General features: G+C 45.9%; 3 protein-coding genes and 1 long non-coding RNA gene across 12 annotated transcripts; 3 read left to right on the top strand and 1 right to left on the bottom strand.

Moving 5' to 3' along the window:
* Window positions 1–163: 163 nt before the first annotated feature.
* Window positions 164–2,345, top strand: Acbp1 (Acyl-CoA binding protein 1). Of its 2 annotated transcripts, none has more exons than XM_076796096.1 (4): window positions 164–266; window positions 455–653; window positions 797–911; window positions 1,232–2,345. In XM_076796096.1, the coding sequence occupies exons 2-4, from the start codon at window positions 639–641 to the stop codon at window positions 1,369–1,371; spliced, it is 270 nt and encodes an 89-aa protein (XP_076652211.1). In that variant the 5' UTR covers window positions 164–266; window positions 455–638; the 3' UTR covers window positions 1,372–2,345. The 2 variants fall into 2 exon arrangements, with proteins under 2 accessions (XP_076652211.1, XP_076652212.1); XM_076796097.1 differs by having other exon boundaries at window positions 181–260.
* LOC143358733 (dnaJ homolog subfamily B member 6) lies at window positions 1,934–17,414 on the bottom strand. 5 transcript variants are annotated; one of them, XM_076796093.1, is made up of 9 exons: window positions 11,488–11,777; window positions 10,622–10,724; window positions 8,582–8,691; window positions 7,681–7,790; window positions 6,548–6,658; window positions 5,566–5,748; window positions 4,905–5,055; window positions 4,518–4,607; window positions 1,934–3,830 (listed from the first exon to the last, which is right to left on the bottom strand). In XM_076796093.1, the coding sequence occupies exons 3-9, from the start codon at window positions 8,644–8,646 to the stop codon at window positions 3,647–3,649; spliced, it is 894 nt and encodes a 297-aa protein (XP_076652208.1). In that variant the 5' UTR covers window positions 8,647–8,691; window positions 10,622–10,724; window positions 11,488–11,777; the 3' UTR covers window positions 1,934–3,646. The 5 variants fall into 5 exon arrangements, with proteins under 5 accessions (XP_076652208.1, XP_076652205.1, XP_076652206.1 ...); XM_076796090.1 differs by having other exon boundaries at window positions 4,905–5,163; window positions 11,488–11,773; XM_076796091.1 differs by lacking the exons at window positions 10,622–10,724; window positions 11,488–11,777 and adding an exon at window positions 16,969–17,414 and having other exon boundaries at window positions 4,905–5,163.
* Window positions 5,756–7,674, top strand: LOC143358737 (uncharacterized). 3 transcript variants are annotated; one of them, XR_013082994.1, is made up of 2 exons: window positions 5,756–5,978; window positions 7,392–7,674. It is a non-coding gene; the product is annotated as an uncharacterized LOC143358737 (long non-coding RNA). The 3 variants fall into 3 exon arrangements; XR_013082995.1 differs by having other exon boundaries at window positions 5,756–6,010; XR_013082996.1 differs by lacking the exon at window positions 5,756–5,978 and adding an exon at window positions 6,665–7,028.
* A 1,783-nt stretch (window positions 17,415–19,197) lies between the features above and the next one.
* Window positions 19,198–24,024, top strand: LOC143358698 (uncharacterized protein CG3556). Of its 2 annotated transcripts, none has more exons than XM_076796037.1 (7): window positions 19,198–19,483; window positions 21,103–21,222; window positions 21,414–21,654; window positions 21,911–22,158; window positions 22,244–22,678; window positions 22,897–23,502; window positions 23,890–24,024. In XM_076796037.1, exons 2-7 carry the CDS (start codon window positions 21,147–21,149, stop codon window positions 23,949–23,951), a joined length of 1,668 nt encoding a protein of 555 aa, XP_076652152.1. In that variant the 5' UTR covers window positions 19,198–19,483; window positions 21,103–21,146; the 3' UTR covers window positions 23,952–24,024. The 2 variants fall into 2 exon arrangements, with proteins under 2 accessions (XP_076652152.1, XP_076652153.1); XM_076796038.1 differs by lacking the exon at window positions 19,198–19,483 and adding an exon at window positions 20,843–20,996.
* Window positions 24,025–27,582: the final 3,558 nt, after the last annotated feature.

Raw genomic sequence — 27,582 nt, 5'->3', positions numbered from 1 at the left:
TATCATTCGTAAAAATTTTCCCAGAATTTTCAGTAGGATATCTTCAACCATCGTAATCAGAATATATTTGAAGATATAGTTTGAACGCATTCCGCAAGTTTGAAATTTTTTCTCACGCGATTTCCTGGTGACGTCATCATCCAGGAGGCTCTTCATTCCCGGAGGGATAACGAGCGTTTGATTAATCGTATAAATTTAACATTGTTTTAAAGGCAAATTAGCCAAGTTTGAAAATTACGCGGTATCGAATTCGAACGAACGTAATTGTAAATGTTATTTTTCTTTTATTCTTTTCGCGTTCGATGCAAGCATGCTTGCAGGTTTTCGTGATTTCAGGATTATATTTTGGGATTCAGTTAGATGTACCGTTGATTCTCGGATTTATTTTAGCGAACTTTATCAACGTATACGGTGATAACGCATTTAGTGATCGTAGATTTGTTGTTTGTTAAAGGTCTTTCTATCCGGAAAGTTATCAGCAGTTATCGTGGGCAGTATGGTGGAACGATGAGGCACGGGAGTGGGAGGCATTTAAATGACGACACTCGGACAAAATTTCCGTAGTCTCGCAATCCTCACCTTGGACGCAACGTGGATCATTGATTTTCAACGATTTTCTCTATAAACACCGAAGAAATATGTCTCTATCCGATGTAAATATGTGTTTAGTAAATATTTTAGTTCGTGACCTTGTTTCATCTGTATCTATTACATTGTTTCTTTACCATTTATTTCTGTATGTAGTGTTGTTTGTATTAGATATGTTCGTCGGTTCTTACAACAATATCATTTTCAGAGATTCAACAAGGCAGCGGAGGAAGTCAAGGAACTGAGTTCTCAACCTTCCGATGCAGACATGCTCGAACTATACTCATTGTACAAACAGGCCACCGTGGGAGATTGCAATACAAGTACGTGAAATAAGCTCGAGTCTGATAAACATGCTCCTATTGATCTCATTGTGTTAAATTTGTACGCTATAAAAATGTATTATGTCGATGTACGATCAGATAAGAGTTAAATATTCGAGCAGTTGACCTTTGATCGTCAGACCATAGAAACCAATGGTCATTGCGTCATTTGCAATGCTAATTAGAAGACGAATGCCACTTACCATAAAACCTAGAACAAAGATCATTTGGCAGAATAGTGAAACTCTCTAGTAGTTCCATGCATTTTTTGCTGGTTTGAACTTTCAATGTTCCTTCTGATCTTTTTTTTTTTTTTATAGCAAGACCAGGCATGCTAGACTTCAAGGGCAAGGCCAAATGGGATGCTTGGGACCGCAAGAAAGGCACGAGTAAAGAAACCGCAATGGAACAGTACATTCAAAAGGTGGACGAACTGATAGCTGTAGTTGGGAAGAAGTAACTTCCATCTGCACAATACTTTTCACGCGTTGCTTGGGTATTACACGTATACACAAACATTTTTTTTTACATTTTGTTCTCTATACTCTTCACAATATACGAATGCGCGTACACAGCATGGGATCCAAAACAAATCCACTCTTTGTATAAGCAAGAGTGAAACAGCTGCAGACATATTCGAACATGCTTTCCATACCGGATTATACGCACGGCAAAGAGGTATTGATGATTCGATTTACCACGACAATTAAATTTTTATGGCTATTTGTTACTCAGTATTGTTGATCCGAGAGCGAACGTCTATACTCGCTTCGCTCGACCCTAATCTTTCGAACAACTCTTTTATACTTTGCTAAGGCTGATCATGGCGAAAGTATTACACGGAGATACGTTCTCACTTTTCTTAGGAATCTTTTACATCTGTTACTTAGCTTGTGTAGTCGCATTGAAGTAGATATCAATAAAAAAAAAAACGAAAAAAATAAATGTTCCAAAAATAATATTCCACCCTGAAACGTAATCGGAACGAAAGGTAGATGAAAGAAAGAGAAAGAACAAAATAATAGAGATACTGGTATATCGTGTATTAATAATGTATTTTTCCACGTAAGTTTAACATTGTTCTCTTATCATTATATACACATACGCAAGAAACTAACTAAGAGAAAAAAAAAAATATAAGATTACGACGTTCGAGTGTTTTTTTTAGGTAAACTCCGCGACAGAACAGAAAAAGTCCTAAGCCCTCTCTCTGTATCCCTCTTTTGTGGTTCGACTAAAAAAAGAACACGTCATCATCATTATCAACATCATCAACATCATTCATCCATCGTGAACATTTCATCCTGACGAAAAAGAAATTAGTGTCCACAGCGTAGATAAGGTCGGTGTCATTCAAATATATAAATCTAGAATAATCGGTATCGTTACAATCGTATCAACGTTTAAGAGCACTGGTTACGGTTGCTACGGTTGCTACAGTTGAAAGAATTGTACGGAGAAGAATTCCTTCTTCTTTATGAATGCGTCTGCCGCTCTGTGTCTGTGTATTCGTTCCACAGGTCCTGTCCGGTCCCTGTTTGTTCGCAAGTTCTCCGAATTTGGAAATATTACGTGCAACTGGACTGCGGATGCATTTACAGCGTATATGATTTTCTTGTTCGAGTACAGGTGAAAAACTACGGTCGAGTTTCCGATTGGAGACACTCTTGATATAGGATTAGCATGAAATATCTATTACAATTCCATTCGACCTCGGAGAACGGTCTACATATATACTCGCATAAACTATTCGCAGCCTATGGACATACAACTTATAAGATAACGAATAGATTAATCGTCTAAGAAACTAAGGACAAGCGAAACTTACCGTGTGTAACGTATAACGGTGTCGAATCTCGACGAAATACGACGATCGCTTTTTACGATTTGAAACGAAAAAGAAAAGGAAAACGGAAAGAAAGAAAGAACGCGAGACAGCCTCTACGTGGACGCTCGTAGAGAGATGATCTTGTGTAAACACTTTTACAAAAAAGCAAGTACAACTGGACGACGAATATGTTTCCGTGTTTTATTGATTGAAAAATACCGAACAGAGATTGGCTTGAGACCAGTCGATACTAAATTAATAAATATGCATCTCGCTTCTTCGCATAGGCTCGCCTTCTCTCCCCGAGGAACCGCACGACACCGAACACACGTTTCCTTATTCTGAACGACAGCGAAAGCAGCGTTAATTAGGAAAAGAAACGGAAATTTACATCGACCTCGTAAGACTGACGCACACGCAAAACGATATGTGTATGTGTGTTTGCAAGGTACATATATATATATATATGTTTGTACGTATGCATGTACAGTGCGGGAGGATAGAAAATATTCGTATGCTATTTCGAACGCGTCTCAACCGAGTAGATAGTTGAGAAATGAATTATTTTCATCGTTAAAAAGCATTCTCTCGTTCAGCGAGCTTGCGCACTAAATAATCAGCAATTCGCGCGATACGTTGAGATTAAGTAAAAGTTAGCAGGTAGCGTATACGAATACTGTTTTCGTTCTCTCACTGTTTGCCGCGAGTAGATGAGTCTCATCGGGTTAAAGGATAAACACGAAGAGAGACCAACGAAAGAAGAACAGAATGGAGAGACACGAAGAAGAAGAAGAAGCAGAAGTAGTAGTAGTAGTAGTAGTAGTAGTAGTAGTAGTAGTAGTAGTAGTGTAAACGGAAGAGAAGGTGGTAAAAATGAACCGAGAAAAAAGACTGCAACTGTGGCGCTCTATTTTCTCTTACTCTTGTCTGTGTGCTTCTTAGTGGGAGGTTGATGATGGTGCGTCTGTTTCGTGACTGTCAGGCGATCGCCGACTGAAGGAGTGGAGTGGACTGTTTTCGAGTTCTGGCCAGCCATTGCGATGTTGCTGGCGTTGTCGGTTAGCTGGCGACTCGTCGATGCCTCGTCGAACCTGGTCAAACAGAGAAGGTGACGGGAACAAAAAACTCGATGGTATTAGAGCATATCTTGCAGCTGGCTCTCTCGAAACTTAAAGTGCTTGTAAAGAGTGCCTGTCTCTCCCTTTCTCTCTTTCTCTGATTTCGCATTTTTTTTTTTTTTTTAATAGAAACTGCATCGCGATCGCTCGAGCCAAGAGATCCAATCCACTGTCATCGAGTCGCGCACACTTCCGCGGAGTAATCGCTGCTTCGATATCGTTTGCTGCACACATGACATGATAAACTCGTGCATGTTTATTTTCTCTCTCACTCTCTTTCTCAATGAACGATGATCTCGTGTATATGATGCGTGGGGGGTAAAGGGTTCGACCTGCGGGTGGTGTACACCGTGTTTACAAGATAATCGGTAAAGTTACAGAATTCCAAGACGGGAAAACGAGAAGAACCGGTTCGACCCGGTTTTACCCGAAGAGAAGATATATATATATATGTATATGTAGCCGCGGCAACCAACGATTATAATGCGTTTATTCTCTATTCTCTGTTTGTCTCTCTGTCAGGTAGTTAGTAGCAGGAACAACGTCTCGGCAGAATCGCAGTGATATTACTCGCAGACGTGAACGACGACAGGAATTTCTCAATTGTCGAGCAGAGATCGAGCGAGCGTGTTCTTCTAGAGATCTGTGATTTAACTGTACGTTATTGATTGTGGCACTCCGTTCACCGTCTTCGACTTCAGCACGTCGTTTTCGTAGGACATTATCGTCTCCTTCCCGTTCTCGTACATCCTGCGGAAACATCAATTACCATCAGTCATCGGTTAACATCGGTCGGTATAGTGGGGACACACTCGCAACCGGTAAAGTACTGCTACGACTGTACCTCCTTCTTTACAGTTGCAAAGATTTTCGTTTATTTTACACAGAGTGTTTCGGCTAACTCGATTACCTCGAAAAACCCTGTGTACAGACTTTTTCAACACCCCAGCTGCGAATGCGTCGACATTGCAAGGCAGTTGAAATATTTCTACGAAAGATCGAAAATGCCCCAGCTTATCTGGCAAGAGAGAGGCAACTACCACTCACTTTTTCGTGGTAATCTTTTTGCCATTGATGAATCTAGTGGATGTGCTTGTCCTCTTGATAGCACCGCCGCCACCGCCGCCACCGCCGCCGCGGGATGAATCAAAGTTGGTGAACGCGTCGAATGATGTAAAGTTGATCGGTCCTGACGCACCTTCGAAAACGTTGAATGGTGAAAAACCGAGGCCGAACGGACTGAAGAAGGATGTACTTATGCTGTTACTGCTTGGATGGCTATGCCTGTGGAATCCTCCGTTGAGGACTTTGGGAAAATTAATAACATCGTTTTAATCACGACTATCTCATTGTCGGAAACAATTCAACGGTCTTTTCATAATTATTCGGTTAATCACGGGCAGCACGCATGGTCGGATCTACACGGCGGATCTTTTTGCAAAATAAAAATTGCATCGATTGCAAAAGACAGCAGCCAGTTAAGTTAGGCACTTGACTCTTTCTTTAATAAATTGACCAAGTTGAAAATAGCATGTACCAATGTTCTTCAAATATTTTAATTCGTCTGCTATTTGAAATTGGGCCTGGAGATTTTTCTCATGAATCCATAAAATCCGCAGTATAGTCGTATGGCATTCGCTCGATCAAGGTGCATTCACATAGACATTCTCATCGACGGTTCCTCACGCACACACGTGCGCCAACTTACCACCCATCTTGTACAGGTCTGAGAAAGCAGTGCCGCCGAAGAATTCTCTAAATACTTCCTCAGGATCTCTGAAGACGAACGTGTTGGTGAAGTGTGTGTCGAAGTCGTCCTCGTGTCGCCTCTTGCCTCCCGGCATTTGGAGACCTTCCTTTCCATACTGATCGTAAACTCGCCTCTTCTTTTCTGTAAAATGTACGCAAAACCACCACGATCATTATCAATCATGCCCAGCGTATAATCACAAACGCTTTCGCTTTGGTTTTAGATGCTCCAAACTCCAAGAAGCGGATGCTGCAAGGCTAGCGGTGTTAGTACGGTACTGCTTGGATATTTTCTACTGTCGGTCGACGAACATCACCCTGACAACAAAACCGGAGCAGAACCAACGGGATCGTCGTTTCTTTTGTCGTTAGGTCGGTCAAGCAGTTGTTAGAAGCGCGGAAAGGTGTGCAGGCAATATTAACTGCAATTAACAACGGCGCTTGGTACACCGCGAAAGAGAAAAAAAGTCTCTTTTCCACGAGCAACGATGCGAATGACCATTTAGAAACTCCACCAAAAATCTTCTCGATCCTACGACTCGAGCGGGGAACGACTGCTCGTCGAAAGCATTTTTACGGATTAAGTCAGAAAAAAGAAAACAAATGAACCTCTTAGTTGCGTGCGACGAGTACACTGGTCGTATAGAAGTTAACAATTGTTTTTTTTTTTTGTCACGACGAGTGTACTTGCCACGCGAGAAGGGAGTACCGAACATTTGCAATTTACACGAAAACTTCAGACATTTCAATAGGCAAGAACAAAAAGAAAAAAAGAGGTAAGTACACACTTTGAAAATCGGGTTAGGCAGCTAAGAGGTCCAGAAAAGAAAAAGAAAAAGAAAAAAAAAAAAAAGAAAAACAGAGTAGATGGAAAAGAACAACGTTTGGCCACTCTTTTGTCTCTTTATCTCTATCAAAGTCTTTTTTCTCTCAAGTGGTACCGAAAAATCGCTGGAAAGCAGAGTCAAAGTGACTCCGGCTGGTGAATCCACGGCCGGGCCTCGACGACGCCTTCTGATACAATCGTTGGTCGTAGGTTCGTCTCTTCGCATCTGGATACCGAGCACACACGGGTCACACGACAGATCGTCCCCGGAAAAACAAAGATTTCTGATTGAATATCTCTTTTTCTCGGATCTTCCGAGAAATCGTCGGCACGCAGCGGCTCGTCGTTATTACAGCGATGCTTCGGCTAACGTTTACTTGGTTGGGTTCTCCAGTTTCCTGTTTTCAGAAGAATCTGTGCCGTCTCATCGCTCGGTCACAGACTACTCTGTACGGTAACTTGTTTTCGACACAGATTTTTCCAACAGGAAACTCGAGAATCGGGACACGGTGGAGCTGCGAGTCATTCTACTAGCACAAAGTGTATCATTAATCGTGTCGCTTTCGTCGGAGGAAACAAGAACGTGTTCTAGGGAGGTACAGCAAAACGTTTGCAAGGATAGGTGGTTGGTCCCAAAGAAATAAATTGGGATAGGGACCCCAAAGAAAACCCTGTGTAGCAATTCTACTGACAGACAATTCTACCTAACAGCACACACGACTGTGAACTTTTGCCGAATTTTTAACGGCAGAATCTATTTTGTAAAAATTCCAGAAACTTAGAATGTACCTCCTTAAAACAGGAGTTGCGATAACAAGCAGAAGATAGAGAAATAGAAGGTAGCATCAGGAAGATATCCATTGAAAAACGTGAACGATTCTCATGATGGGAGATAAACGAGCGATGTAGCTCCTCTATGAAACGATCATTGACAAAGATCGTTCTCTAATCCGTTCTAGATTCGCTGAGCGTGGTGGTGGACGATCGAGTCGCATCGCTGGCTCCCAGAATAAGTCGTACTACTTGGAGACCGGTTGAAAGAAAAGGCTCATGCGAAATTCGGCTTTGCTGACAAGCAGGGGCTCCCTTTGGTTCGTCTCCTGTTGGCATCGCGACGCTCTGCCTGGCCAGGCAATTAATTCAAGCCGCAGAGAAGTAATTCTTACGTACACGGAGCCTCGTCGAGGGAGAACCGTAGAGGGAAAACTCGCTTCTAGGTAGCTAGCTAGTTAGTTCGGTGAAGCTTACCGTCAATGAGCACTTCGTACGCCTCTGAGATTTCCTTGAACCTTTTGTTCGCTTCTTCCAGATTCTCCGGGTTCTTGTCTGGGTGCCACTTCAGTGCCAATTTCCTGTACCTGCGAACCAACCGTAGGCCTTAGCGTGTCGTGTAACAACACCTAAACGTGGTTGACCGTGTCAGCCACATTTGGCTGGTGGAATTACTTGTCCAGGTGGACGAGCAGAAGAGTACGAATCATAGTTATAGATAGACTGCGGATTGCATTTCTGACAAAAATGAGTAGCGACGATTAAACACGCTAAGAAACTAGAAGTCCCTTTTTTGTCCTGCAATCGATGCAGAAAAATTTGATGTTGCATAATAATAAGTTTTCGTGGCAATTAGCAATTTAGCCCTTGATGGGACCGGGCGTTGACGAATAGAAACGTGTTATCGTTCGTTTAAAAAAAGCGACGGAAGGTGTTAAAAACACAAGGGCCACGTCCGAGACCAGCCGAGGATCCTCTTTTGAATCGTGGTCTGCGGCGATGGAAGAGTCGATTCCTGGATCGGTGCCAGGCGTTTCAAAGGCGGGGGCTAAAAAGCCATTCATTCAATCTCTCTTCGAGACCAGCATCTCCGCTGGCCACGGCGTGGAAAATAAATAGACAGGGCCTATTTCCAGTGCTCCGGATCGTATCGTGTCGAATCGGTTTTGTCAATTTTTCTCTCCACGGCGAACAAGTAGGGAACGAATAACCTACCCTACGATTTCATCGTGCGAAGGAAAAACTAGTTGAAAATATTCAGATTTATCAAGTATCCGCGAAAATTATCGGAATAGAAGAGTAGGTAGCTGTTTTGCAGTCTCGTCGAATAATCTTCCGTCGTTTGTCTGTTGTTTTAGGCGAGCAAGAGGATACTCACGCCTTCTTGATGTCCCCGCTGCTGGCGGATCGTTGCACCTCGAGTACCTTGTAATAGTCTACCATCGTTTAGTATGCTCGTGGCTGGGATGTCAGAGCTTAGGCAACCACCTGTCGAACAATGCGAGAACAGTTATTGTAATTAGCGGGCCAATTGGCAAGCGGAATGGCTATCGATATCGACACCCGATAGAAGGCGACGTTGGATATCCAACCGTTTGAATATCCGAACGTTGACCACGACCCGAAATTTAACTCGAAAATCAAACATTTATACGATACTTGACGAAAATAAATTTAATAATGTGAACATTATTTTATATAACCAGACCGTTTTAATAACGTTTGCTATCGAATAATTTTTGTCTGGGCCAATACAAGCTAGAACAACAGGAGGCTTTAATCTTTTTATAGACGCATCACTGGTAGGATTTTTCATGTTTCTAAGAGGTTGTCGATTGAAAGTTTCTGGTAAAGCACTCGGTAGTGCTACCGCGAATCCTTTGTATCAGCCATGTGGGTACGTGAGTCACAGACTACGTCACACGACTTGGCTGAGAATGTTGTTGAACCGTGATGCAGGGAGATTTCGTTCGATTACACTTTGCGACAATATTGCAGATTTTCACTAGAGAAAATCGGTGTTCGTCGTCAGCCCTCGAGAAATGAACATTTCTAGACAGAGTCGAAGATTTAAGAATTGTGCTGGTGGTTTCAGGAAATTTGCAACACGTTCAAACGGAGAATTGGACAGCGTTATTCACCGGTGAACGGTGCAACGCGGTTGATTGCTATCGCGGCCAGCTAGACCACTTTCTAGAGTCAAAGCCTCCGGAGCACTTTCATCGGCCGAAAGTCCCGGGTGTCGGGGGAACTTACGACCGGCCACCTGTTGCCATCGCCCAAAGAGACATCCTCTCCTCGAAAAAGCTTTCGATGGACGCGCGAGCGCGCGCACGACATTCTTTGCGACACAGAGAGAAACACACCGAGAAGCGACGCGTTTCAGAATAAAAGCAGCGAAAGCGACGGTAATGGGTTCAAGGCTGATGGCAAGGGTTCAAGTGCGCCAGTAAAAGGTGAAAAGCGATTAACGGATCGCGGATCTGCCGGCCGAGCCTCCGCAACACTTCTATAACAAATTGTACAAGTGTCTACGCTACAGGCGTCATGTGTAGAATTAGATTATGGATCTTTGTGTTATTAAAATTCTTAAAAGAAGAAAAGAATTTCTACTCGGCTCCTCTTGCACGCGATTGATGCAAAACCATTTTTATTTCACACGAAGATCCGCAGTCTAATAATTCGAGAGTGGATATCTTTATGCAATTTTCTACTCTCGTAGATTACTTTCTTATTCTTGTAGATTACTATTTCCGCAAACCGAGTACATAAATATCCTCGGTCTATATATAAATGTTACTTCTCGTTGGTATAATACTTGTTTGGTGGGCGGGCAAAATACAAGAGAAATTTTGAAGATTTATACACTTTTGCTCGCCCACGGAAGTCTCGTGGGTTTATCGATTAATTAAGTATTCTGTTACGGAGAGACTGTCCGTGCGCGTTCCCACGAGCCTAATTACGATCGACGACCGCGCGTTACCCTTTAGTCCAGAAATGATCCAGTGTGTAATTCGCGGAAGGAAGCGGGAACATTTCTAGCGATTTCTGCGTAAAATCGAGCTCGAACATTCGGCCGAGTCATCGCGGAAAATTCTGATTAGCTCGGACGCGTCTACTCGGTTGGAAAAGTGACAAGAACCCTACCGGGGGTAGGGTTCAACCTCGGGGGGCCTGAACTCCATTCAGCAGGAGACACCCTGCTAGAAAGAACTAGATGTCAGCTCTCCGAAATAGTCCACCGAATACTATGTATCGCGGTATTCCAGTCCGCGGAAACGTATTCGCGTTCGGTTAATTTTACGCGCTGTTTTCAAAATAGTCGGGTATAAATGGCTCTCGGCCGAACACTCGTGAATCTTCTGCACCGTGCTCGCATAATCGACTCCCTCGCGAGGGAACGTTCGGATTAGTGTACCTGGCGCCGGTCACCGATCAGCACCATCCTCATTAGTTTCGCCATTGTGATCCTCGCGAGTCAAAGACGTGGACATCTCCCTCGAGGCTTGCCATCACCGCTACTGCAATTGCCAGGCTGATTCGGTAGTTGTTCGCGACGCTATCGTCGAATCTGTTGCCATAACATCGTTTCTCGTCGTTCCACGAAGCTCTTTAAAGTCGCTCTAAATGGGATTTATGGGCCATTTATCGCCATTTATGGGAGAAATTGCTACGCGAAACACTTATCTTTGCGAAAAGATAGTCATAGTCTGTCGATATTAAATCAGCATCGACGCAATCACAACTGCCAGGAAGAAGGAAAAAGGCAAAAGAAGGAGCGTCGATGCTAGAGTGGACGCTCGTCTATTAAAATGCTGTGACTCACCTAATCAGTCGAGTACACTATAAAACAGAATAACTTTCTCACCACATTGTGGACAGTTTCTACCTTTGCGTCCAGGTTTGCGATTATTTTGATCGTTGTGCATATATTTCGATTGAAGCGATCCTCCCGTACTTGTAAACGTTTTGATAGAAGCTCATCAGGAAACTTCGGAGAACTTAATAAGAATATCTTTCCGGATATTTTACAGGAGGTTACGCTGCGTTTGATAGAATGTTGCAACTGCGAAGGCTGCGTTCAATGGTATTTGAACATTTTCGAACATTATTTCTGGTCTCTGAATTTGCACTGTCCACAATGCTATTGACTCGACTCGACTCGAGCTTTTCTAGAAGCTTTTCCAAGGGTGTGAAAAAGGCTTGCGCAACGACGCGACGGACGGCTTGTATTGGAAACGATCTTATCGCAGCGAGCTTTGAAACTGCATTGCGGATAGTTACCGAGTCAGCCTGGTATCTATGCTAATTCCTGCGAACGAGCTTCCGAACGCGGTTCACGTCTCGAACAACCGAAAACTCACTGTAGCCGACGCAAAGTTCCCGCGACTCGCAGGATTGCACGGTTCTTGTTATGACACTGGTAGAGACGAGAGGAGAGATGAGAGAGGAGAGAGGAGAGAGGAGAGAGGAGAGAGACAGAGAAGACGACGCCGAGCACGCGGAAAACCGGTTGCTTCCGAGAAGAAGAAAGAAGATACGGAGACGCGAAAGATTTCACGAGGACGGAGGCTCGCGGCAGACTACTCGAACGGAAAACGCGCGGCTCAAAGTCAAACACGACTGGACCAACGAAAACGCTAAAGTTAGCCGAGACGTGTATCGAAAATAGTTCGAAACACGGAGGTGGAGGTCATTACGTTATCCCGCTTTGGCTCCTCTGTCTCCTCCGCCTCTCTCTCCCTATCTATCTATCTATCTATCTATCTATCTATCTATCCATCTATCTATCTATCTCTCGCTTGATTACACGTCGATCCGAGTTTGCTGCATCCTAGCCCTTTCAGGGAAAGAAATATTCTGCTTTATTTGATTTCCATGAAATTGACGCCCACCGGTGATTATCTCATAATTTTTTCTTGCAAAAGCCCACGATCCATGACTAAAGATCTTTTAGCGGATCCTTCAACGGCAACAACAATTTCGGTTGTGAACCAACAAGTTACTTCCGGTAACGTCATCTGAGAATTTCGTTTCAGATTATAATGTAAATGGAAATTGACAAGTTTCTTTTTGGTACGGTGCAACTACCGACAATCGTATTACTCGGATGGATCCCGGTTGGTAAAGCGTTTAAAGAAATCGTAATTTTCACAAAGATCTTGATCTTGATTTTTCCGTTTCAGTCCACCCTGATATTTGGAATCGCCACGATTTTGAAACATGCGTTCGTTGCGGGCTACATAGAACCTAGAAACAATGAGAAGAACTATATAAAAAAAATTGTTCTGTAAAACGATTTCAACGTAGGGCGTACCACCATAAGTTTAACAGGGGAAGTAACATGTCTTCTATAGTTTTTTGTGAGATCGAAAAACGCGAAAGAACTGCAAATGCAAGTTCAGAGCGATACAGTGTTAAAAACGATAGAGCAAGTCGCCAGTAAACGACGAAAATGGTCCGGCTTCGCGGACAGGTGCGCATTGTTTAACAATGAGCGCGGTGAGTCCAAATCGAAGCTTGGTGAGCTTCAGGAAACGTAGCTTATAATAAATCGGCTTGTATTCGCGCGATTATCGCGGGAACCGTGAGTCACTATGCTTTCGGAGGTGATTTTGGCCTGCCTACACGATCTGCTCGTCCCAGGTAGAGACGAGGAGCGAACAGTCATCGCGACGTGGGTCGTTGTAGGCGTTTTCCCAACAGTTTCGCCTCGAGGACCCTGTCCCCTGTCCCCTGTCCCCTGTCGTGCCATTGTCCTTAGACCCTGGACCGACAAGTTTCGCACTTTGTTTCGTTTCGACCGACGAACGCTCTTTTGCCCCTGGGAGCGGAGCCAATTCACGCCCTTTGCATCTGCGAGCAACGAGGCAATCGGGGCAATCCGTCTTCTAAAAGCTTACCATTAACGGCAGCAAGTATTTAAAGATTTGATGTGTACATATCGATCAATACCGATCAACAAATAGTTGCAAACGTATAGTAACGAATTTATAGGTTTGCAACTTCGGGAATGATATAGAGAGTTTTGGTGTGGTTGGTACGTCGACAAAGGGTTCAAGCAGAAAGGAAACGGGTTTCGCGACGCTTCCCGTCGCGCCGGCGAGCTCGGGCGGTTTCGCTCGGCTGAACGTCGCGAAACACGGAAACGTGGAAACAAGGAAACACCGCGTGGCAAACCGCGAGGTTGTCCGGCTCGTATCGATCAAACGGAACCTCCAAATACGGGGTCCCTGAGGCGGCAATGGCAATCGAGGATATACATGTTTAACCACCACGTGGTCCGACGCGATTGCGAAGCCGTTACCAGCCGGCCGCGGCGATCGATATGACTAACGCAGTCAGTCGACGCGTTATCTCCTTTATCAGAGCAACGTTTAACAAATCCCGATAAACCTAGCCGCTTGTGCAACGTCCTCCCTCTTTCATCCGTTTTCCGTCTATCCTCGTCGAAATGCTCGATTCGATTCGAGAGAGCCGGGCCGGGCCGGGGCGCGGCGCGGCGCGGTCTTCCGCGAGATCGTTAACGCGTCGAGCAACAAATCGCTGAAACCATAATTGACACGATAGAAATGTGTTGCGACATTTGTAAGTCGTCACAGACATAGACATTTCTTTCTCCCTCGGTAATTTTTGTCATAGTCCTGGGTGTCCAGAAAATGTCGCAAAGCTTCCACGGAAAAAATCGAGCTGCTCGTTCGGCCGTTCTTCGCGGATCGAAGGCGAAGTTTTTCAAGGAAAATCAAAGTGCGCGTGGGCGGAGGATATAGTCCTCGGATAACTAGCATACTCGCGAAACCGGCGACCTACGCAGCGGACAAAAGCGTGTTAGGTCCTCCGGTTATAGTCTCGTTTCACGATTTCATTATTCTTTCGATCTTCCCCCTGGACGGGTAACGAAGTTGCGTCGAATTCTAATCGGGCGATTAATATTCATCGAGCCGACGACGCCTATTTCCACGGTTATCGTTTGCGACAATGCCAGGTCGCAAACCGTTACATAAAAGCTGCGCCGTCTCGAGTTCGCTTTCGAAGAGCTGCGACGAAGCTTACGCGAAGATTGCCGATCAAACAACAAGGAAATGATCGGGTGGGATCGATCGTCTGCGGTTTTTCGCGCGGGAAAATCGATCGACTGCAAGAAAACGGAACAAGAAAGAAACAGGGGGAACGAGAGAGAGAGAGAGAGAGAGAGAGAGAGAGAGAGAGAGAGAGAGAAAGACGGAGAATGTGGGCGTCCTTTTGCGCTCTCCCAAGAAGTGACGTCAGTTTTACATATTCGGGCAGTGTGAGCGATGTATCGAGGAAAAAGGATTTCGCGTGTTTGTCCCCGGTGGCAGAAGGACAACAGAGCACAGCATCCTTGCTCGAGCCGTTTCGAGTTCGTTGCTCTTTGTCCGTTGTTCCGCGATTTCCCAGAAGTTTCTACCTCTCGTACAGCTCCGGAAGAATCGGAGAAACGAACAGAAAATTCGAAACCGTAGAAGAAGAGGCGCAAAGAGCTGGGTTAGGAAGCCAGCGATAAGCGACTAAAATTAACCGTGGCCGTCGAGGCTGTCCTAGACCCTTTCATTGGCCTTTTAACCGACATTTCTAGCCCCGACCTAGCGCAACAAGCGTTGCGTTAATGTCTCCCTAAAGATACGCGCTCCGCGACGCTCGGTGGGGGCCGTTTCTATGAAATACGTGAAATCAACCGACGAACATGATATTGCGAGTGAAAATGGACCCAGGCTCCGCTACCGGAAGGTTGATAATGTATAATTAACGGAGACACGAATTTTCTCCAGAATCTTGCGGTTCCGGCTCGATGTGCGACAACTCGGTTTCACTCGGTGAACCGTTCGCGCGCCGCGTTCGTAAAAGGGTAAAAGGCCCCTTCTTCCGTTTGTCCGACGGTGTTGCACAATGTTGCGCGATGCCAGCGGATACGCTAGATAATCTATTTACCTCTGTGTCCACCGAGAAATCAATGCTGCCAGAAATAGAGCCGGTGCAACCCGAGAGCGCCGTTGGTTAACGGTAAAGAATTCTGTTCGGGGAGTTCGTCAACTCTTGCCGCACACCCGTCTCGGAGGACACCTTGTCGTTCTGAATTCCTCTAATCGGTCGGCTAATCTCCGATCGATATCGACGCTATAGCGTACCAGCGGTTACCGGCGGTTACCGGCGGTTAGAGCGAACCGTTCCCGGCGAACGGTGTTAATCGCTCGTGGAACAACGACGATTATCAACCCGAGAGACCAGCTCTTTGTTTCTCCTTCCGTTGCACGCGTAATTGGCCACCGGCGTGTACCAGTGAGTCATTATTGTTTGATAATGAAAGAACGCTCGCTATTACGAAATCACTGCAGTCCACTCTCGGAGACGGACCAGCGACCACCTGTCCCGCGAAACGATTCTAAAGACCTCGCATAAATGCAACGACATCGAGATCCAAGGAAAGATCGAGCGGAAAGTAATTGCTCCGGCAAAAGGGAGCAATTAAAAGAGAAGAATAACGCGATCATTTCGGTTGACGATCCTGCCTGCCGACTCTAAAGTAGCTCTCGAGCGTGAGACCCGGTCCGACCAAGGAAAATTACTGTAATTGCATCGCGATTTTTGTCCTTGTGTCTATCTATGCATTCGCATTTCCGATAATAAATGCGACACGACGAACGACCAGGCTATAATCTCGACTCTTAGAACGCAAACTTTAGTCAAAGGAACTTTGCCTCCGAATCATTTCTGAAACAGGATACCTGTAATCAGCAACACCGTACACATAGTAACGTATCGACAGAGAAATTCATAGAAATTGCAGAATAGTATGAAGCGGTACTTAGTCGGAATCCCTGGATCGATGTTAAGGGCCAAATTGTGTCCAAAGATGTTCTTAAGGATATCAACGAGAACCTATTGACCCTTAGAAAATGTAGTAGTTCGATATTCAATTCGAAGCAATCAATCATTCGACATCCTTGTTAGAAACTAAGTCGTCGAAGATTACTGTATCTGGAACAATGACTCCAAACAAACAATGATTCATTCTTCCACCGGCAGTATACGTATAGCGTTTAACGCTTTATCTACCAGCAAAGTCTCTAAAAAATCAAAGCTCGATTGCAGGCTTCTTAGAAAACTGTTCGATAGCGATAGCAGTCTCAGTCGTAAACCAACAAACTACCTGCAGTTACGCTGTCCAATATTTTCTTCTAAATTGTCAGACTTCTTTCGGACAAAGCACAGTCGCTATTAATGGGCTTTCAGTGGATAGTCTGTAAATAAAGAATCGTGTAGGAACGAAAACGCGACAACCTCTTCCAAGTGGAATCTTCGGTGGTTGATTTAAAACTTTAAAGTTGCAGCGATTTCTGATAAGAATTGCAAGGTTTTATCTTCGGTCTAGGGAACAGTGGGTGCAAAACGAGGTTGACGAATGGTGGAAATGACACGAGTGGTTTCGCGGAAAGCTCGTCGCGAAAGAGAGAGAGAGAGAGAGAGAGAGAGAGAGAGAGAGAGAGAGAGAGAGAGAGAGAGAGAGATAGGTTTTGCGTGGAACGTTGTCGAAGGCGCTGAAAAACGCATTGTCATAGATTCTAAGGTTCGCGAGAGCGATTGTAAAATCGTTTAATCGCCCGATAAGACGGATGTGAACGGGAACGGTGTCATTCTCGAAAACGTTCCACGGAATACGCTAGTCTCGTCCGAGAACGATGTTTCCCCACAATGTTTGCAGTTCCCTGCGAATTCTCCCGAAATCCCATTGTGTCCTAGACTCACCGAGAAGTGGCTCCTGCTGCGTCCACGCCAAACACACTCGGCGACGATTTTTTCACGGGAAAATGCGAACCGTTGTTTTCGTTACGGATCGAGAACAGACACAGTGCAGACGAGAAGCGACAATCTCGCGAAAAAGTAGAGAAATGCGACTGTCGCCTGAAGTTGGCGCAAACAAAGTTCGCGTGATTCAAGATGGCCGATGGCCGTTTCGATTTTTCTAGAGCCCGGTTTTACGCCGCTATTTTATCAATCGTAGAAATTCAATTTTGAACGAGCGACGAGTTAGAATGCAAATTAGACGTTCGTTGACAAACTCTCTACATAACCACGAGTCAATCACTGCGTTTCAAACTAATTTTCAGCGACGCGAGCAGAACGTTGAGGCTCTTCGAACGACTGAACGACGTCGACGCACGCGTTTGCGAGCGAGCAGTTGCGTCGATAACACCACTTTGCTGGAAGAGCCCGCGAGATTCAACGCAGGGATCTTTATTTATGCAAGTTGTATAATTAGTGCAGCCAAAAATGATCGTTGACGCAACCTGGAAGCCGATATCTTTTCCCGCCAACGGGTCAACGTTTTCGAACGAATTTGCTTTCAGCGTGTTGCGCTTTAACTCCCTTGCTGTACGAACGACCTCGTGTACGTCCAATTTTTTAAATGTATTTTATTGATTGTTAAACGACATACAGTTCGGTATAAAGTGTGTTCCATAAGCACTTGAAAGTTAGAGAAATTATTTTTGCGAAACCCTTTCGTTTGAATATTTGTTCTGTGGTAACTGCTTTATGATTTTCTGTATTTGATCGCAATGATTTTCAAATCACAATAAACCCAGTATGAAATACAATCTTTCAGTTTCAATTTGAGCCGTGATATAGTAAAAAAATCTCTACGAGAACTATTAAAATATTATTTTTTATTAAAGTGTGAATGATTCTTGCCGCCTTCGCCATAAGATTCGATGAGAGATCCCGGTAAGGGTCCGTACAGCGCCAATCGACGTACTGGCCTAACGTTGAAACTGTTAACCAAATGATACCGACAGAGCAAAGCCGATAGCGATAGTGGCGCCTCTTACGGCGAATTCTCGAAGCTCGTCCAGGGGCCATATACAGCGCCACTTCGTGCAGCGGCAAAACGTTGAAACTGTTGGTGAAACACAAATTTACCAACAGCCGGTTCCAGGTCGGTCACCCTGGCGCCATCTGTGCGAAGCTTGGAACTCCTCTGTCGGTATTTTTGGCTAACAGTTTGAGCATTTTGCCGCTGCACGAAGTGGCGCTGTACATGCACCCTGGGCGAGCTTCGAGAATTCGCCGTAAGAGGCGCCACTGTCGCTATCGGCTGTGCTCCGTCGGTATCATTTGCTCGTACACAGCGGATAATTCTTGCCGGAATTTCCATTAGTCCTTATGGGAACAACGGCAAGAATCATTTGGCGCCGATATAGCGAATATTATTAGAAATATAAATGCTCAAAATTTTAATCCAGAACAAAATTAATTTCTGAATAATCATTTTTACTGGATTTTTATTTATCATTTATGCTTGGATCACGATCCATTCCGTGGATCATACGCTCAAACTAACTGGTTCAAAGTATACTCGACAAGAACACATGGAAGCGAAAGGGAAAGGGAAAGGGAAAGGGAAAGGGAAAGAGAAAGGGAAAGGGAAAGGATCTGATTCATGCTATTGTCGAATAACAATATTTAAATTTAAAAAATTTCCGTTTCTACGAACAAATTAATGACTCGTTATCGTGATTTATGAGCTGTCTTGGAAATGGCAAAATATCGTTGCAAATAGTACAACGAATGCACAATTGATTAACTGATTTGCATCGTTAGCGTGAATATACGCGGTATGAATTGACACAGTTATTTGTAAAGACCATTGCTCTAGATTCCGATCGGTACTATCGATAACACGTACGTACCCAACACACGAAGATAAATAATCGAAATAAAATGGGCGATTATTCCGCATTCTCCGTTACGAGAAACAAATGGGTTAAGGAAACCGAAAATCGTCCATCGGATCGATGAGGGAAATCGATGTGCGAAATCCAGGGACGATTTATGGCTCGACCTAGGCGAATTGTCGCATAAGGTGCATGTGTCGGGACCAGCTGAGCGGCAAGACCAACCGTGAAAGAGAGTCGTGGTTGCCGCAGAGAAGGGATTCGTTCGATTCGCGAAGAAGGACCGTAGAGGGGATGCGCCGAGTTTACCCTCTTTAACGGGAGAAAGAGGGCGACCTCGAAGCCCTTCGCATCCCTTGTTCGGTGCCGTTCCGTTCCGTTCCGTTCCGTTCCGTTCCCTATCGTCTCTCGGTGCATCGGTTTTCCGGAGAGGTTTTCTCGCGTCAGTTTCGCCGACGACAATGGACTCGACTCGACGCGTTTCCAACGGTTTTCCTACCCGTTAACCACCCCCTGCGAACACCGTTGTGCTCGCGACACTAGACGCGAATCGCGACCATTTTTACCGCGAACGGCTAGACGGTAAGGTAAGTGGAATACACGGTGCGCATCGCGCACACGGGCACGCTACAGAAAATGTGTTAGATTCGCTGAGAATCACTCGTCCCATCACCCCCGTCTTTGATATCTTAACCCTCTCAAAACCGTTTCAACTCCATTTTCATCAATTTCTTCGGTACAAACGTGTACGTAAACACTCTTTCAAATAATGGTGTGGCCATTTTTTAGTGCTAAGCTTGAATCGACGAATTTTGGTACATGTGGGACAGCAGGCAAATCAAATTGATTAAAGTTTTGCCGCGATCAACGTAAATACAGTTCACGTTAGTCCTCGCAGGACTGATACAAGACGGCAAAACTGCAAATTAAGAAGAAAATGAAGGGTCTCCGGATTAAAATGATTAAGAACCAACGCGGTTTCTCGTTCAATCCAGGAACTAAACTATCGCGTTACCAGCTGCATAGGGTACATACATCGATTTTCCTAGACGTTCTTCGCTGGTTATAGCGTCGTCGCGGTCGCCTGTCGTTCCTTATCCATCTAGATCTGCATACATTCGACAATCCGATATAATCGATCACTGTAGCAAACCGAATAGTTTGAGCACAGCGGGGTCTCTATGTGAAGCCGAGGGAGAAAGCGCGGCAGGAACTAACCCTGGATAACTAACCTTTCGCAAAGGATCCACCCCTTTTAACGCTCGTGTCGATAAACAAAATTTTCGCAAATTTATAACTTCGCCGTATAGCTTTACGCGTCGAATGTAAATTAATCTCTGATCATCCGAGAGCATAAAAATCTAGAAACGATAACAGAAGCGAAATTATATTTTCGAAAATGTTCATTCCAAAAAGCGGTTTTCACTGTTCAATTGGAATTTTCTGAAAATTCCGTTTATTCGTCGTCCAGCAAATCGATTTATCCAGCCCCTCTGAGGAGCACAAGCTCGCTGGGTCCAATTTGAGAGTGGTTCGAGAGTGATTTTAGAAATGCAGTTTGATCAATTAGTCGAGTCAGTCGGATAATCCCGGGTTAAAGACGATGCGCAGAGGGTGAATCAGCGATACGTTTTCCGCTGCTGCCGCCCGCAGTCGCCACCGGAAGCGCATCGGGGCGTGTGTGATGGATGCACCGAGGGCATAGAGAGGGAAAGAGAGAGAGAGAGAGAGAGAGAGAGAGAGAGAGAGATAGCGCGAGAGAAACGGAGAGAAAGATAGAGAGACGGAGAGTGAAACTAGGCAGCAGCGTGGAAAAGGAGAGAGAGGGGGAGAGAGAGAGAGAGAGAGAGAGAGTGAGAGAGAGAGAGAGAGGGGGGGGGAGGGAGAACGGGGCACACGTATTCGGAGCTAGCAACGAGCTAGAGACCGAGTATATGGGTATATACCGTGCGTTGGCTCGGAGGACGACGGGTGCTGCGACGATATCGATCCCCCACGCAATATCGTGTTGTTCCCAGTAGTGTTTCCGCGAGCGGGCGAGGTACCCTCGTGACTGACTCACCGGTGCTACCCTCGGGACACGCAAAACCTCGTCCCCAGGTCCGAACAAGTTGCACGCATCGGAAAAATCTCGTCGGAATTGATAAAAATCGGAATATCCAGCTGGGAAGCGTCCAAACCACGATCTCGCCTTGTCCGGTTGCAGAAGGCGTCCAGCAGTCTACGCGCGTCGTCCAAAACTGGGTGAAAATGTGGGGAAGAGCTAGCATGGCAGCCGTGATGGTGCTCCTCTGTCTGGGCGTCCTCGACCTGGCTCGATGCGAAGGTACTCAACGTCACTATTTTTCTACGATCTTTCGAAACAACAAAGATCAAAGGTCTATCCTCCGACCGAGCGTTCTCCTTGCTAACCGTGCTTCTCGCGGATTCCGAAAGCGGTACGGCTGGCAAGCGAAAACGACCGGGCCCGAATGCTCGAGGTCCCTGACGAGGCTAACGAACGATTACGATTAATAGGAAGCGTCGCGGAGCTCGGCCCGAGCGACGAGGACGCGGAGAGCATTCTGGAGCGAGGCACTGCGTGGCTTTGGAGTCAGAGAGACAAGGATGCTGGCTGGGGAAACGATACTCATCGGGTTTTGTTGGCGGTTCGTCTCGCAAACCTGTCCGGGGAGGACAACGTCGCTCCTCCGGTGCCCCTGGAGCTGCAGCTGAGCACCAAACAAATGGAGCTGGAGATCGTGCTGTTGCTCTGGAGGTAAATCGTATGCTGGAAAGTTTTAACGGGGGACACCGTGCCGCGCAATTTGGCTACTTACGATTAGGATTCGTGCGATTTCGCTGCGTAGAGTTTCGACGCTTGCACGTCGGGAGCGTGGAACTTTTGAAAAGGTGGGAATCGAATGCGTGGAATTTGAACGCGTGGCATTTGGAAGCGTGGAACTTGGATGCGCGATATTTGAACAGGTGACATTTAACGAAGAGCGATTGACAGCACTCGATCAACATTCCAGGCATCGGGAGATCGGTCTGTCGCCGGTTCGACTGGCGCGCTACACTCTCGCGTTGAACGCGATGTGCACGGATCCGAGACAGTTCCACGGACACGATCTGATCGGCACGTTGCAGCATCACGAACCTCCTACCGACTACGAGTTCGCTCTGACCACTTTAGCAGCTTGCAACGCGCAAGCTCACGTGCGGAAGAGACAGATTCGACGGCTGCTGGACATCGCCAACGCTGCTCAGGACCATAACGTCGGTTAGCATCGTCGATCGAATAAACTGGCCTGCGATTCGGCGACCCCTCGACAAAAGTACGTCGCCAACAGTTTTCCTTTTCGCAGATACCGTGGCGATGGTGATCCTAGCGCTGAAGTGCATCGTGCAGGACCACAGACACAGAAACCTCCACCACTTTGTGCGCAAGCCTTCGGTCGGTTTAGCGCAACAGCAGAGGCTAGACGGCAGCTTCGGGGACCTGAGGACAACAGCCTTGGCGATGCAAGCTCTGGAGGAAGCTGAGAACGAGCCCGCGGATAATTGGAACAGGTCCGCCGTGTTGGCGTGGCTAAGCAGCCAGCAGAGAGCCGATGGTTCGTTCGCGGGCGACGTCAGAGCTACCGCCGAGGCGCTTCTCGGAGTGACGCCTAGAGGTTTGTCCAGCATCAGGACTCTCGATTGTGGACAGGGACTCGCCGACACTTCGCCGCCGAGACTGACTACCATTGGGAACGGCAACGGCAGCGGGAACAACGTCAACGGCAATGGAAACACCAATGGTAACGTTCATTTTCGTCTTTTCGGAGGTGTCCGCTGTCCGCTTGATTATATACTTTCGTACTCTTAAACGCAAATGCCTAGACTAGAATCAATTGAAAAATACTATTACTTTCGTCCCTTTACAATTATTCGAGCAACTTTAATTTTCAATTTTGCCACGCATCTTCTGGGCACGCCTTGAAACATGTTCGAACCCTAACGCGTCTGTTCGTCCCAGAGCCGACGATATCCAGCAACCACAGCGAGTCGGTATCGTCCCCAACGCTAGTGAACAACGCAAACAATTCTAATACAAGCGACAGCGCCTACACGAGCAACGCGAACAACGGAAACATTGCCAGCCGCAACAACAGCAGCAGCAACAGCAGCAGCAGCAGCAGCAGCAGCGACAACAACAACAACAACAACAACAACAACAAGAACAACAACGGTAAGAACAGCAACAGCAGCGTCAAGGATAATACCGCGGGGAACAACGCGTTGAACGCCAGCAACACGGACAGCGGTACGATCGTGGGCACCACGGCGCCAGTTATGGTGAACGTCTCGTACACTTTGTGGGTCGGCAGCAACGTCAACGAGACGTACAACTTGACGGTGACCGCCCCGAAGAACGAAACGTTCTACGAAGTGATGCTTCTGGCCGCGGACATGTCGCCGCACTTCCAGTTCGTCGCCTCCGAGTGGCCTAATGGCCATTACGTTCACACGATAGCTGGATACAAAGAGGAGCCGCTGACCTATCACTTTTGGCTGCTTTATCGGCTCCCTTCGCCGCCAGACCCTTCCACGCCGCCGGGCAATCAACTGGTTGCACCTGGAGGTTTGTTCACGGATTTTATTCGGAATTCTACTCGGCTGGTCGACGAGTGAGTGGGCAAACCTTGAATTTTTCCGTTCGATTGTCTGAAATGTTTAAAGGTGTTGTGCTCAAACTTGTAAGCGGGCTAAAAGAGCACGCTTAAAGGGAGGTATTAGTTTGAGCACAAAATGCACCGAATCCAGGTAATCGATTTGTCCAACGTTTGACGATTGGTCGGTTCTATCTTGACCGAGGAAGGTCTTTCGTAAAAATCGAGGCGCGAGTTCTCGTAGCGTTCGTTTGCAATCGACCGGCACAGATAGAAAATAGAGTGAAAATAGAGTTTGTAACACACTTGTCGACCGACCCTGGTTCCGTTCCACTGGCACTAAAACCGATCGATTTCAGGCGTCGACGACCTGCAGATCAGCGAGGGCGAGCATTATCTGTTCTGGTACAAGATACTATAAAGTGCAACGAAACGTTTCGACGTTCCGTCGTCGGGGCGCGCACAGTTTTCAAGTACATTATATTGTAATAGAGGAGAAAGAAAGAAAGAGAGGGGGAAAAAGCGAAAGGAACGAACGAACGAACGAACGAGGGGTAAAACAAAGAATAGAGATGTATTCCTAGTTGCACGAGAAACCGAAAAAGCTCGTTCTACTCACTGCCATCGCTAAGCAACGTATTATTCAGGAATAGTTCCCGCAAGGAACGAAACCTTGTCACGTCGACTTTGTTCGGGAGAATGAGAACGTTAGAGAGCTGGCAGTGACAGTTCTGGAACTCTGCTACGATAGAGCCCGCCGATTATTTCTCGCGGATCGGCGAGATAAACCGCTAAATAATTTAAACAAAGACAAAAAACGAATAAAAAAAAAGAACGCTATACTTTTACGAGAGTGTAACGCGGACGGAGGACTGACGAAACGCACGATGGAGGGGCTACGAGCGGTGTGCCACGCGTCGTCGTACCGTAATCGTAAACAACAACAACAACAACAACAACAACAACAACAACAACGACGACGACGACGACGACGACGACGACGACGACGACGACAACAAGAAAACAAAACGTAATCGTAAAACGTAAACGTAAACGTAACCGTATCGTATCGTAATTGTAATCGTAATCGTAATCGTAAAACCGTAATCGTATCGTATCGTAATTGTAAGCTAAATGCATAACATTTTCTATGAAACTGCAATGCACAACCACGTTGTACCTATTTACATGATGATACATGGTGATAATCGCAACGACGAGACAACAGAACAAACAACCCTGTCGATTGATATTTAATAAATCTTCTCCTGCCTACCCTCGACCCCAACCGCCCCACCCCGCAACCGTACGCAACACGCATTAGCCAAAGTAATCTCTCCCCGTTCTCTGACTCCTTCGTCTAACAAGCTGCGCTGCGTGTACTTTGCTTGACACAACGATCGATTGATTTACCCACGCTGCCAAACGACAATTCAGTTTTCTTCGAGCAACACGGCGCGCCTCTTTCGGTCCGATGATTTTCATGATTTGCCTAAACGTCGTCGCAGTCTGTACGGTTTTCTTTGCAAACTTTAAGCTAATAAAGCGTAAAACCACCAATCCTCGTTTTTATTATACGATGATTCTCCTTTGTCGATGGGATTCGGGAAAGGGATTTTTTTTGCAACAGAATGTTGTAAGCAGTTTACAATTTTTAAGCAGTGGACGGATTTTCTTGGCTTCATACTCGATTTTTATTAAGTAACCTAGCGGGCTCGATGCATTTGTGACACAAACGGGTAGCTGTAATTTCAAACGGCAAAAACATTAGAAGAACTTGAAAATACTGTTATACGGTTCTTCTTTCTGCATCCTGGACAAATTAATGTCTTCGAAAATTTCGGGAACGGTGGAAGTGTTCGGTGTGGTACAACTCAACGACAGGTCGGACGTTCGGGAAAAATTGAGGGTTCATCGGTTTATTTATTCATTGTTGATTGGGCGTCGGTAACCGTGTTATCGCACATGGTAACGTCCAGTAATTCTCGTCGACAATTGCGCGTAGCATCAAGTAAAAGGACACGAGATTCTTTTGTTTGCTCCATCATTTATAGTATCTCCGATACGAGATTTCAAATTCCATCAGCAACGGTGCGGTTGAAGAATATTAGTTCTGGTCGATACGATAGGACGCGACACGGAATGATAAGGGGACCCTAGAGCCCCCCCGAACGTGAGACAGAAAACTACATTAGGCGATCGGTCGGCTTCTATACCTCGTCTGTGGTTTTGCCACTCCGTCGATAAACCTAGTCCTCGTGCGAAGCTGCTGCCACGTTTCGCAATATTTTCTCATTCCTGCGGGTGGGACTTCTGTATCATGGGAACAGGTGAGTGGAAGGGATTTTCAAATGGTTCAAAACAATGCGCAAGATCGATCGGTCCACCCCCATTAATTGGATCTGTTTAAAAAGAGGGGAACCAGAAGTTTTACAAAGATTAATCGAATACCGGAATAACAAAGTGGATGGAAAGAAAGGGATCGAGGGCCTTTTGAAAAATGCAATGATTGAAATAATAGTCGGAAGCTAGGCATTCCAAGTTTATGCAATAAATGCTGAAAATAAACCACAAGAACGCGATTAGAATTCTGATAAAAAGATTGCACCCTCGAAGGGACTAACAATTTGAGCTTTGTTGAGCCAGGATGCAGAAGCAATCTATTCTACCGGTGATTTCCACGATATTCTGCTCTCGACCGCCGCGCTATGGCTTTTTCCCTCCGCCATTCACCCCTCGCCGTCTCTCTATCGGTATATCGTTGCAATTATGCGGATATAGGAAGCGCGTGCGAAACGATCGATGCTCGCGCGTTCACGGAAAAAGGCAAAAACCTCGCTCTCGAAAAGACAGAACGAAACGAAGGGACCGGGGGGGGGAGAAAACAGCTGTGTCCACGAGAAATTCGACTCGAAATTCGGACAGGTGTAACACCTGCTCCTTGCGACGTTGCGATCGCAACGAGTACCGCATGTACCGTTGGACGCACGGTGACAAGTGCATTGCGGATCTTTGTGCGTTCGCGGCGTGTGCGAATGACCCATTAATAGGCTTCCGAGTCATTGTGCTTCGACCAAGGGGGCTTCGAGATATTCCTTTATGTTCGTAATCTCGCAAGAAGCGAAATACAAGATCGGTGTACAAAAATGTAAAAAGAAACCCTCTCGGCTACGAGGCAGTCAGAATTTCGAAAAGCAGTTCAACTCAAACGAGTTCGAATCATCGATGAAATTTGCCAAGTGAGAATTTGTATTCTTGCCATTGTCAAAACTCTTCCAGCTGTCGAGCTGTTTCCTTGCTGGATCGATTAATTGCACAAAAACAAAGGAAATTCTGGAAAATTTTTAAAAATTCAAGGGAACGAGTAAAATCGCTTGGAACGATCGAATCGAAACATTCTGATTTCTGCGAAAACAAGGTACAAGGAGTTCGCGGTGTTCCGGTCTGAATCGCAAGTTTGCTTTAACGTGCGATCTTCTTTAAACGGCGTGGCGCGCGAGGAGCAGCTCGCGTGCCTATTGTGTCGGATGATCAAGGAGGAGGAGCGGCGTCGAACAGAATTACGAAGAGGAGGGGCACGCGGGATATCGAAATAGAAATAAACAGAGAAGAACACTAGGAGAAAGGGTGCGTTCGAATCGTTCTAATCGGTCGATACACGATAGCCTTTGCGATACGGGGGCTTAACCCCAAAACAAACCCCTACAGCCACTGGGAACGACCAAAACACTGTTTCAAAAATGTCTCAGTCAAATTGTCTATCACCGTTCGTGCCGTCAGAATTGTTAACTTTGATTTCACAAATGTATTATTTGAGATATAGAACAAGGACACTTGAAGGTCATGTAAACGAGACTATGATATTCTCCGGTTCATACCCCATAACTTTTGTCCAAGACTTTCTTTCCTATCGTTCATAGTTCTCTAGATGTTTGAGCGTTTCAAGACAGGTGTGCGTGGTGTCTGATCACGACTCACCGATTCTACTTACCGTGGCTACTAGCGCGCGAAAACCTGCCGAATTTTCAAAGCCGATTTTTATTAGAACAAAG

Source organism: Halictus rubicundus, chromosome 11 (assembly GCF_050948215.1).
Source record: "Halictus rubicundus isolate RS-2024b chromosome 11, iyHalRubi1_principal, whole genome shotgun sequence".
NCBI classification, from domain to species: Eukaryota; Metazoa; Arthropoda; class Insecta; order Hymenoptera; family Halictidae; genus Halictus; species Halictus rubicundus.
This window is presented reverse-complemented; position numbering and strand designations above follow the sequence as displayed.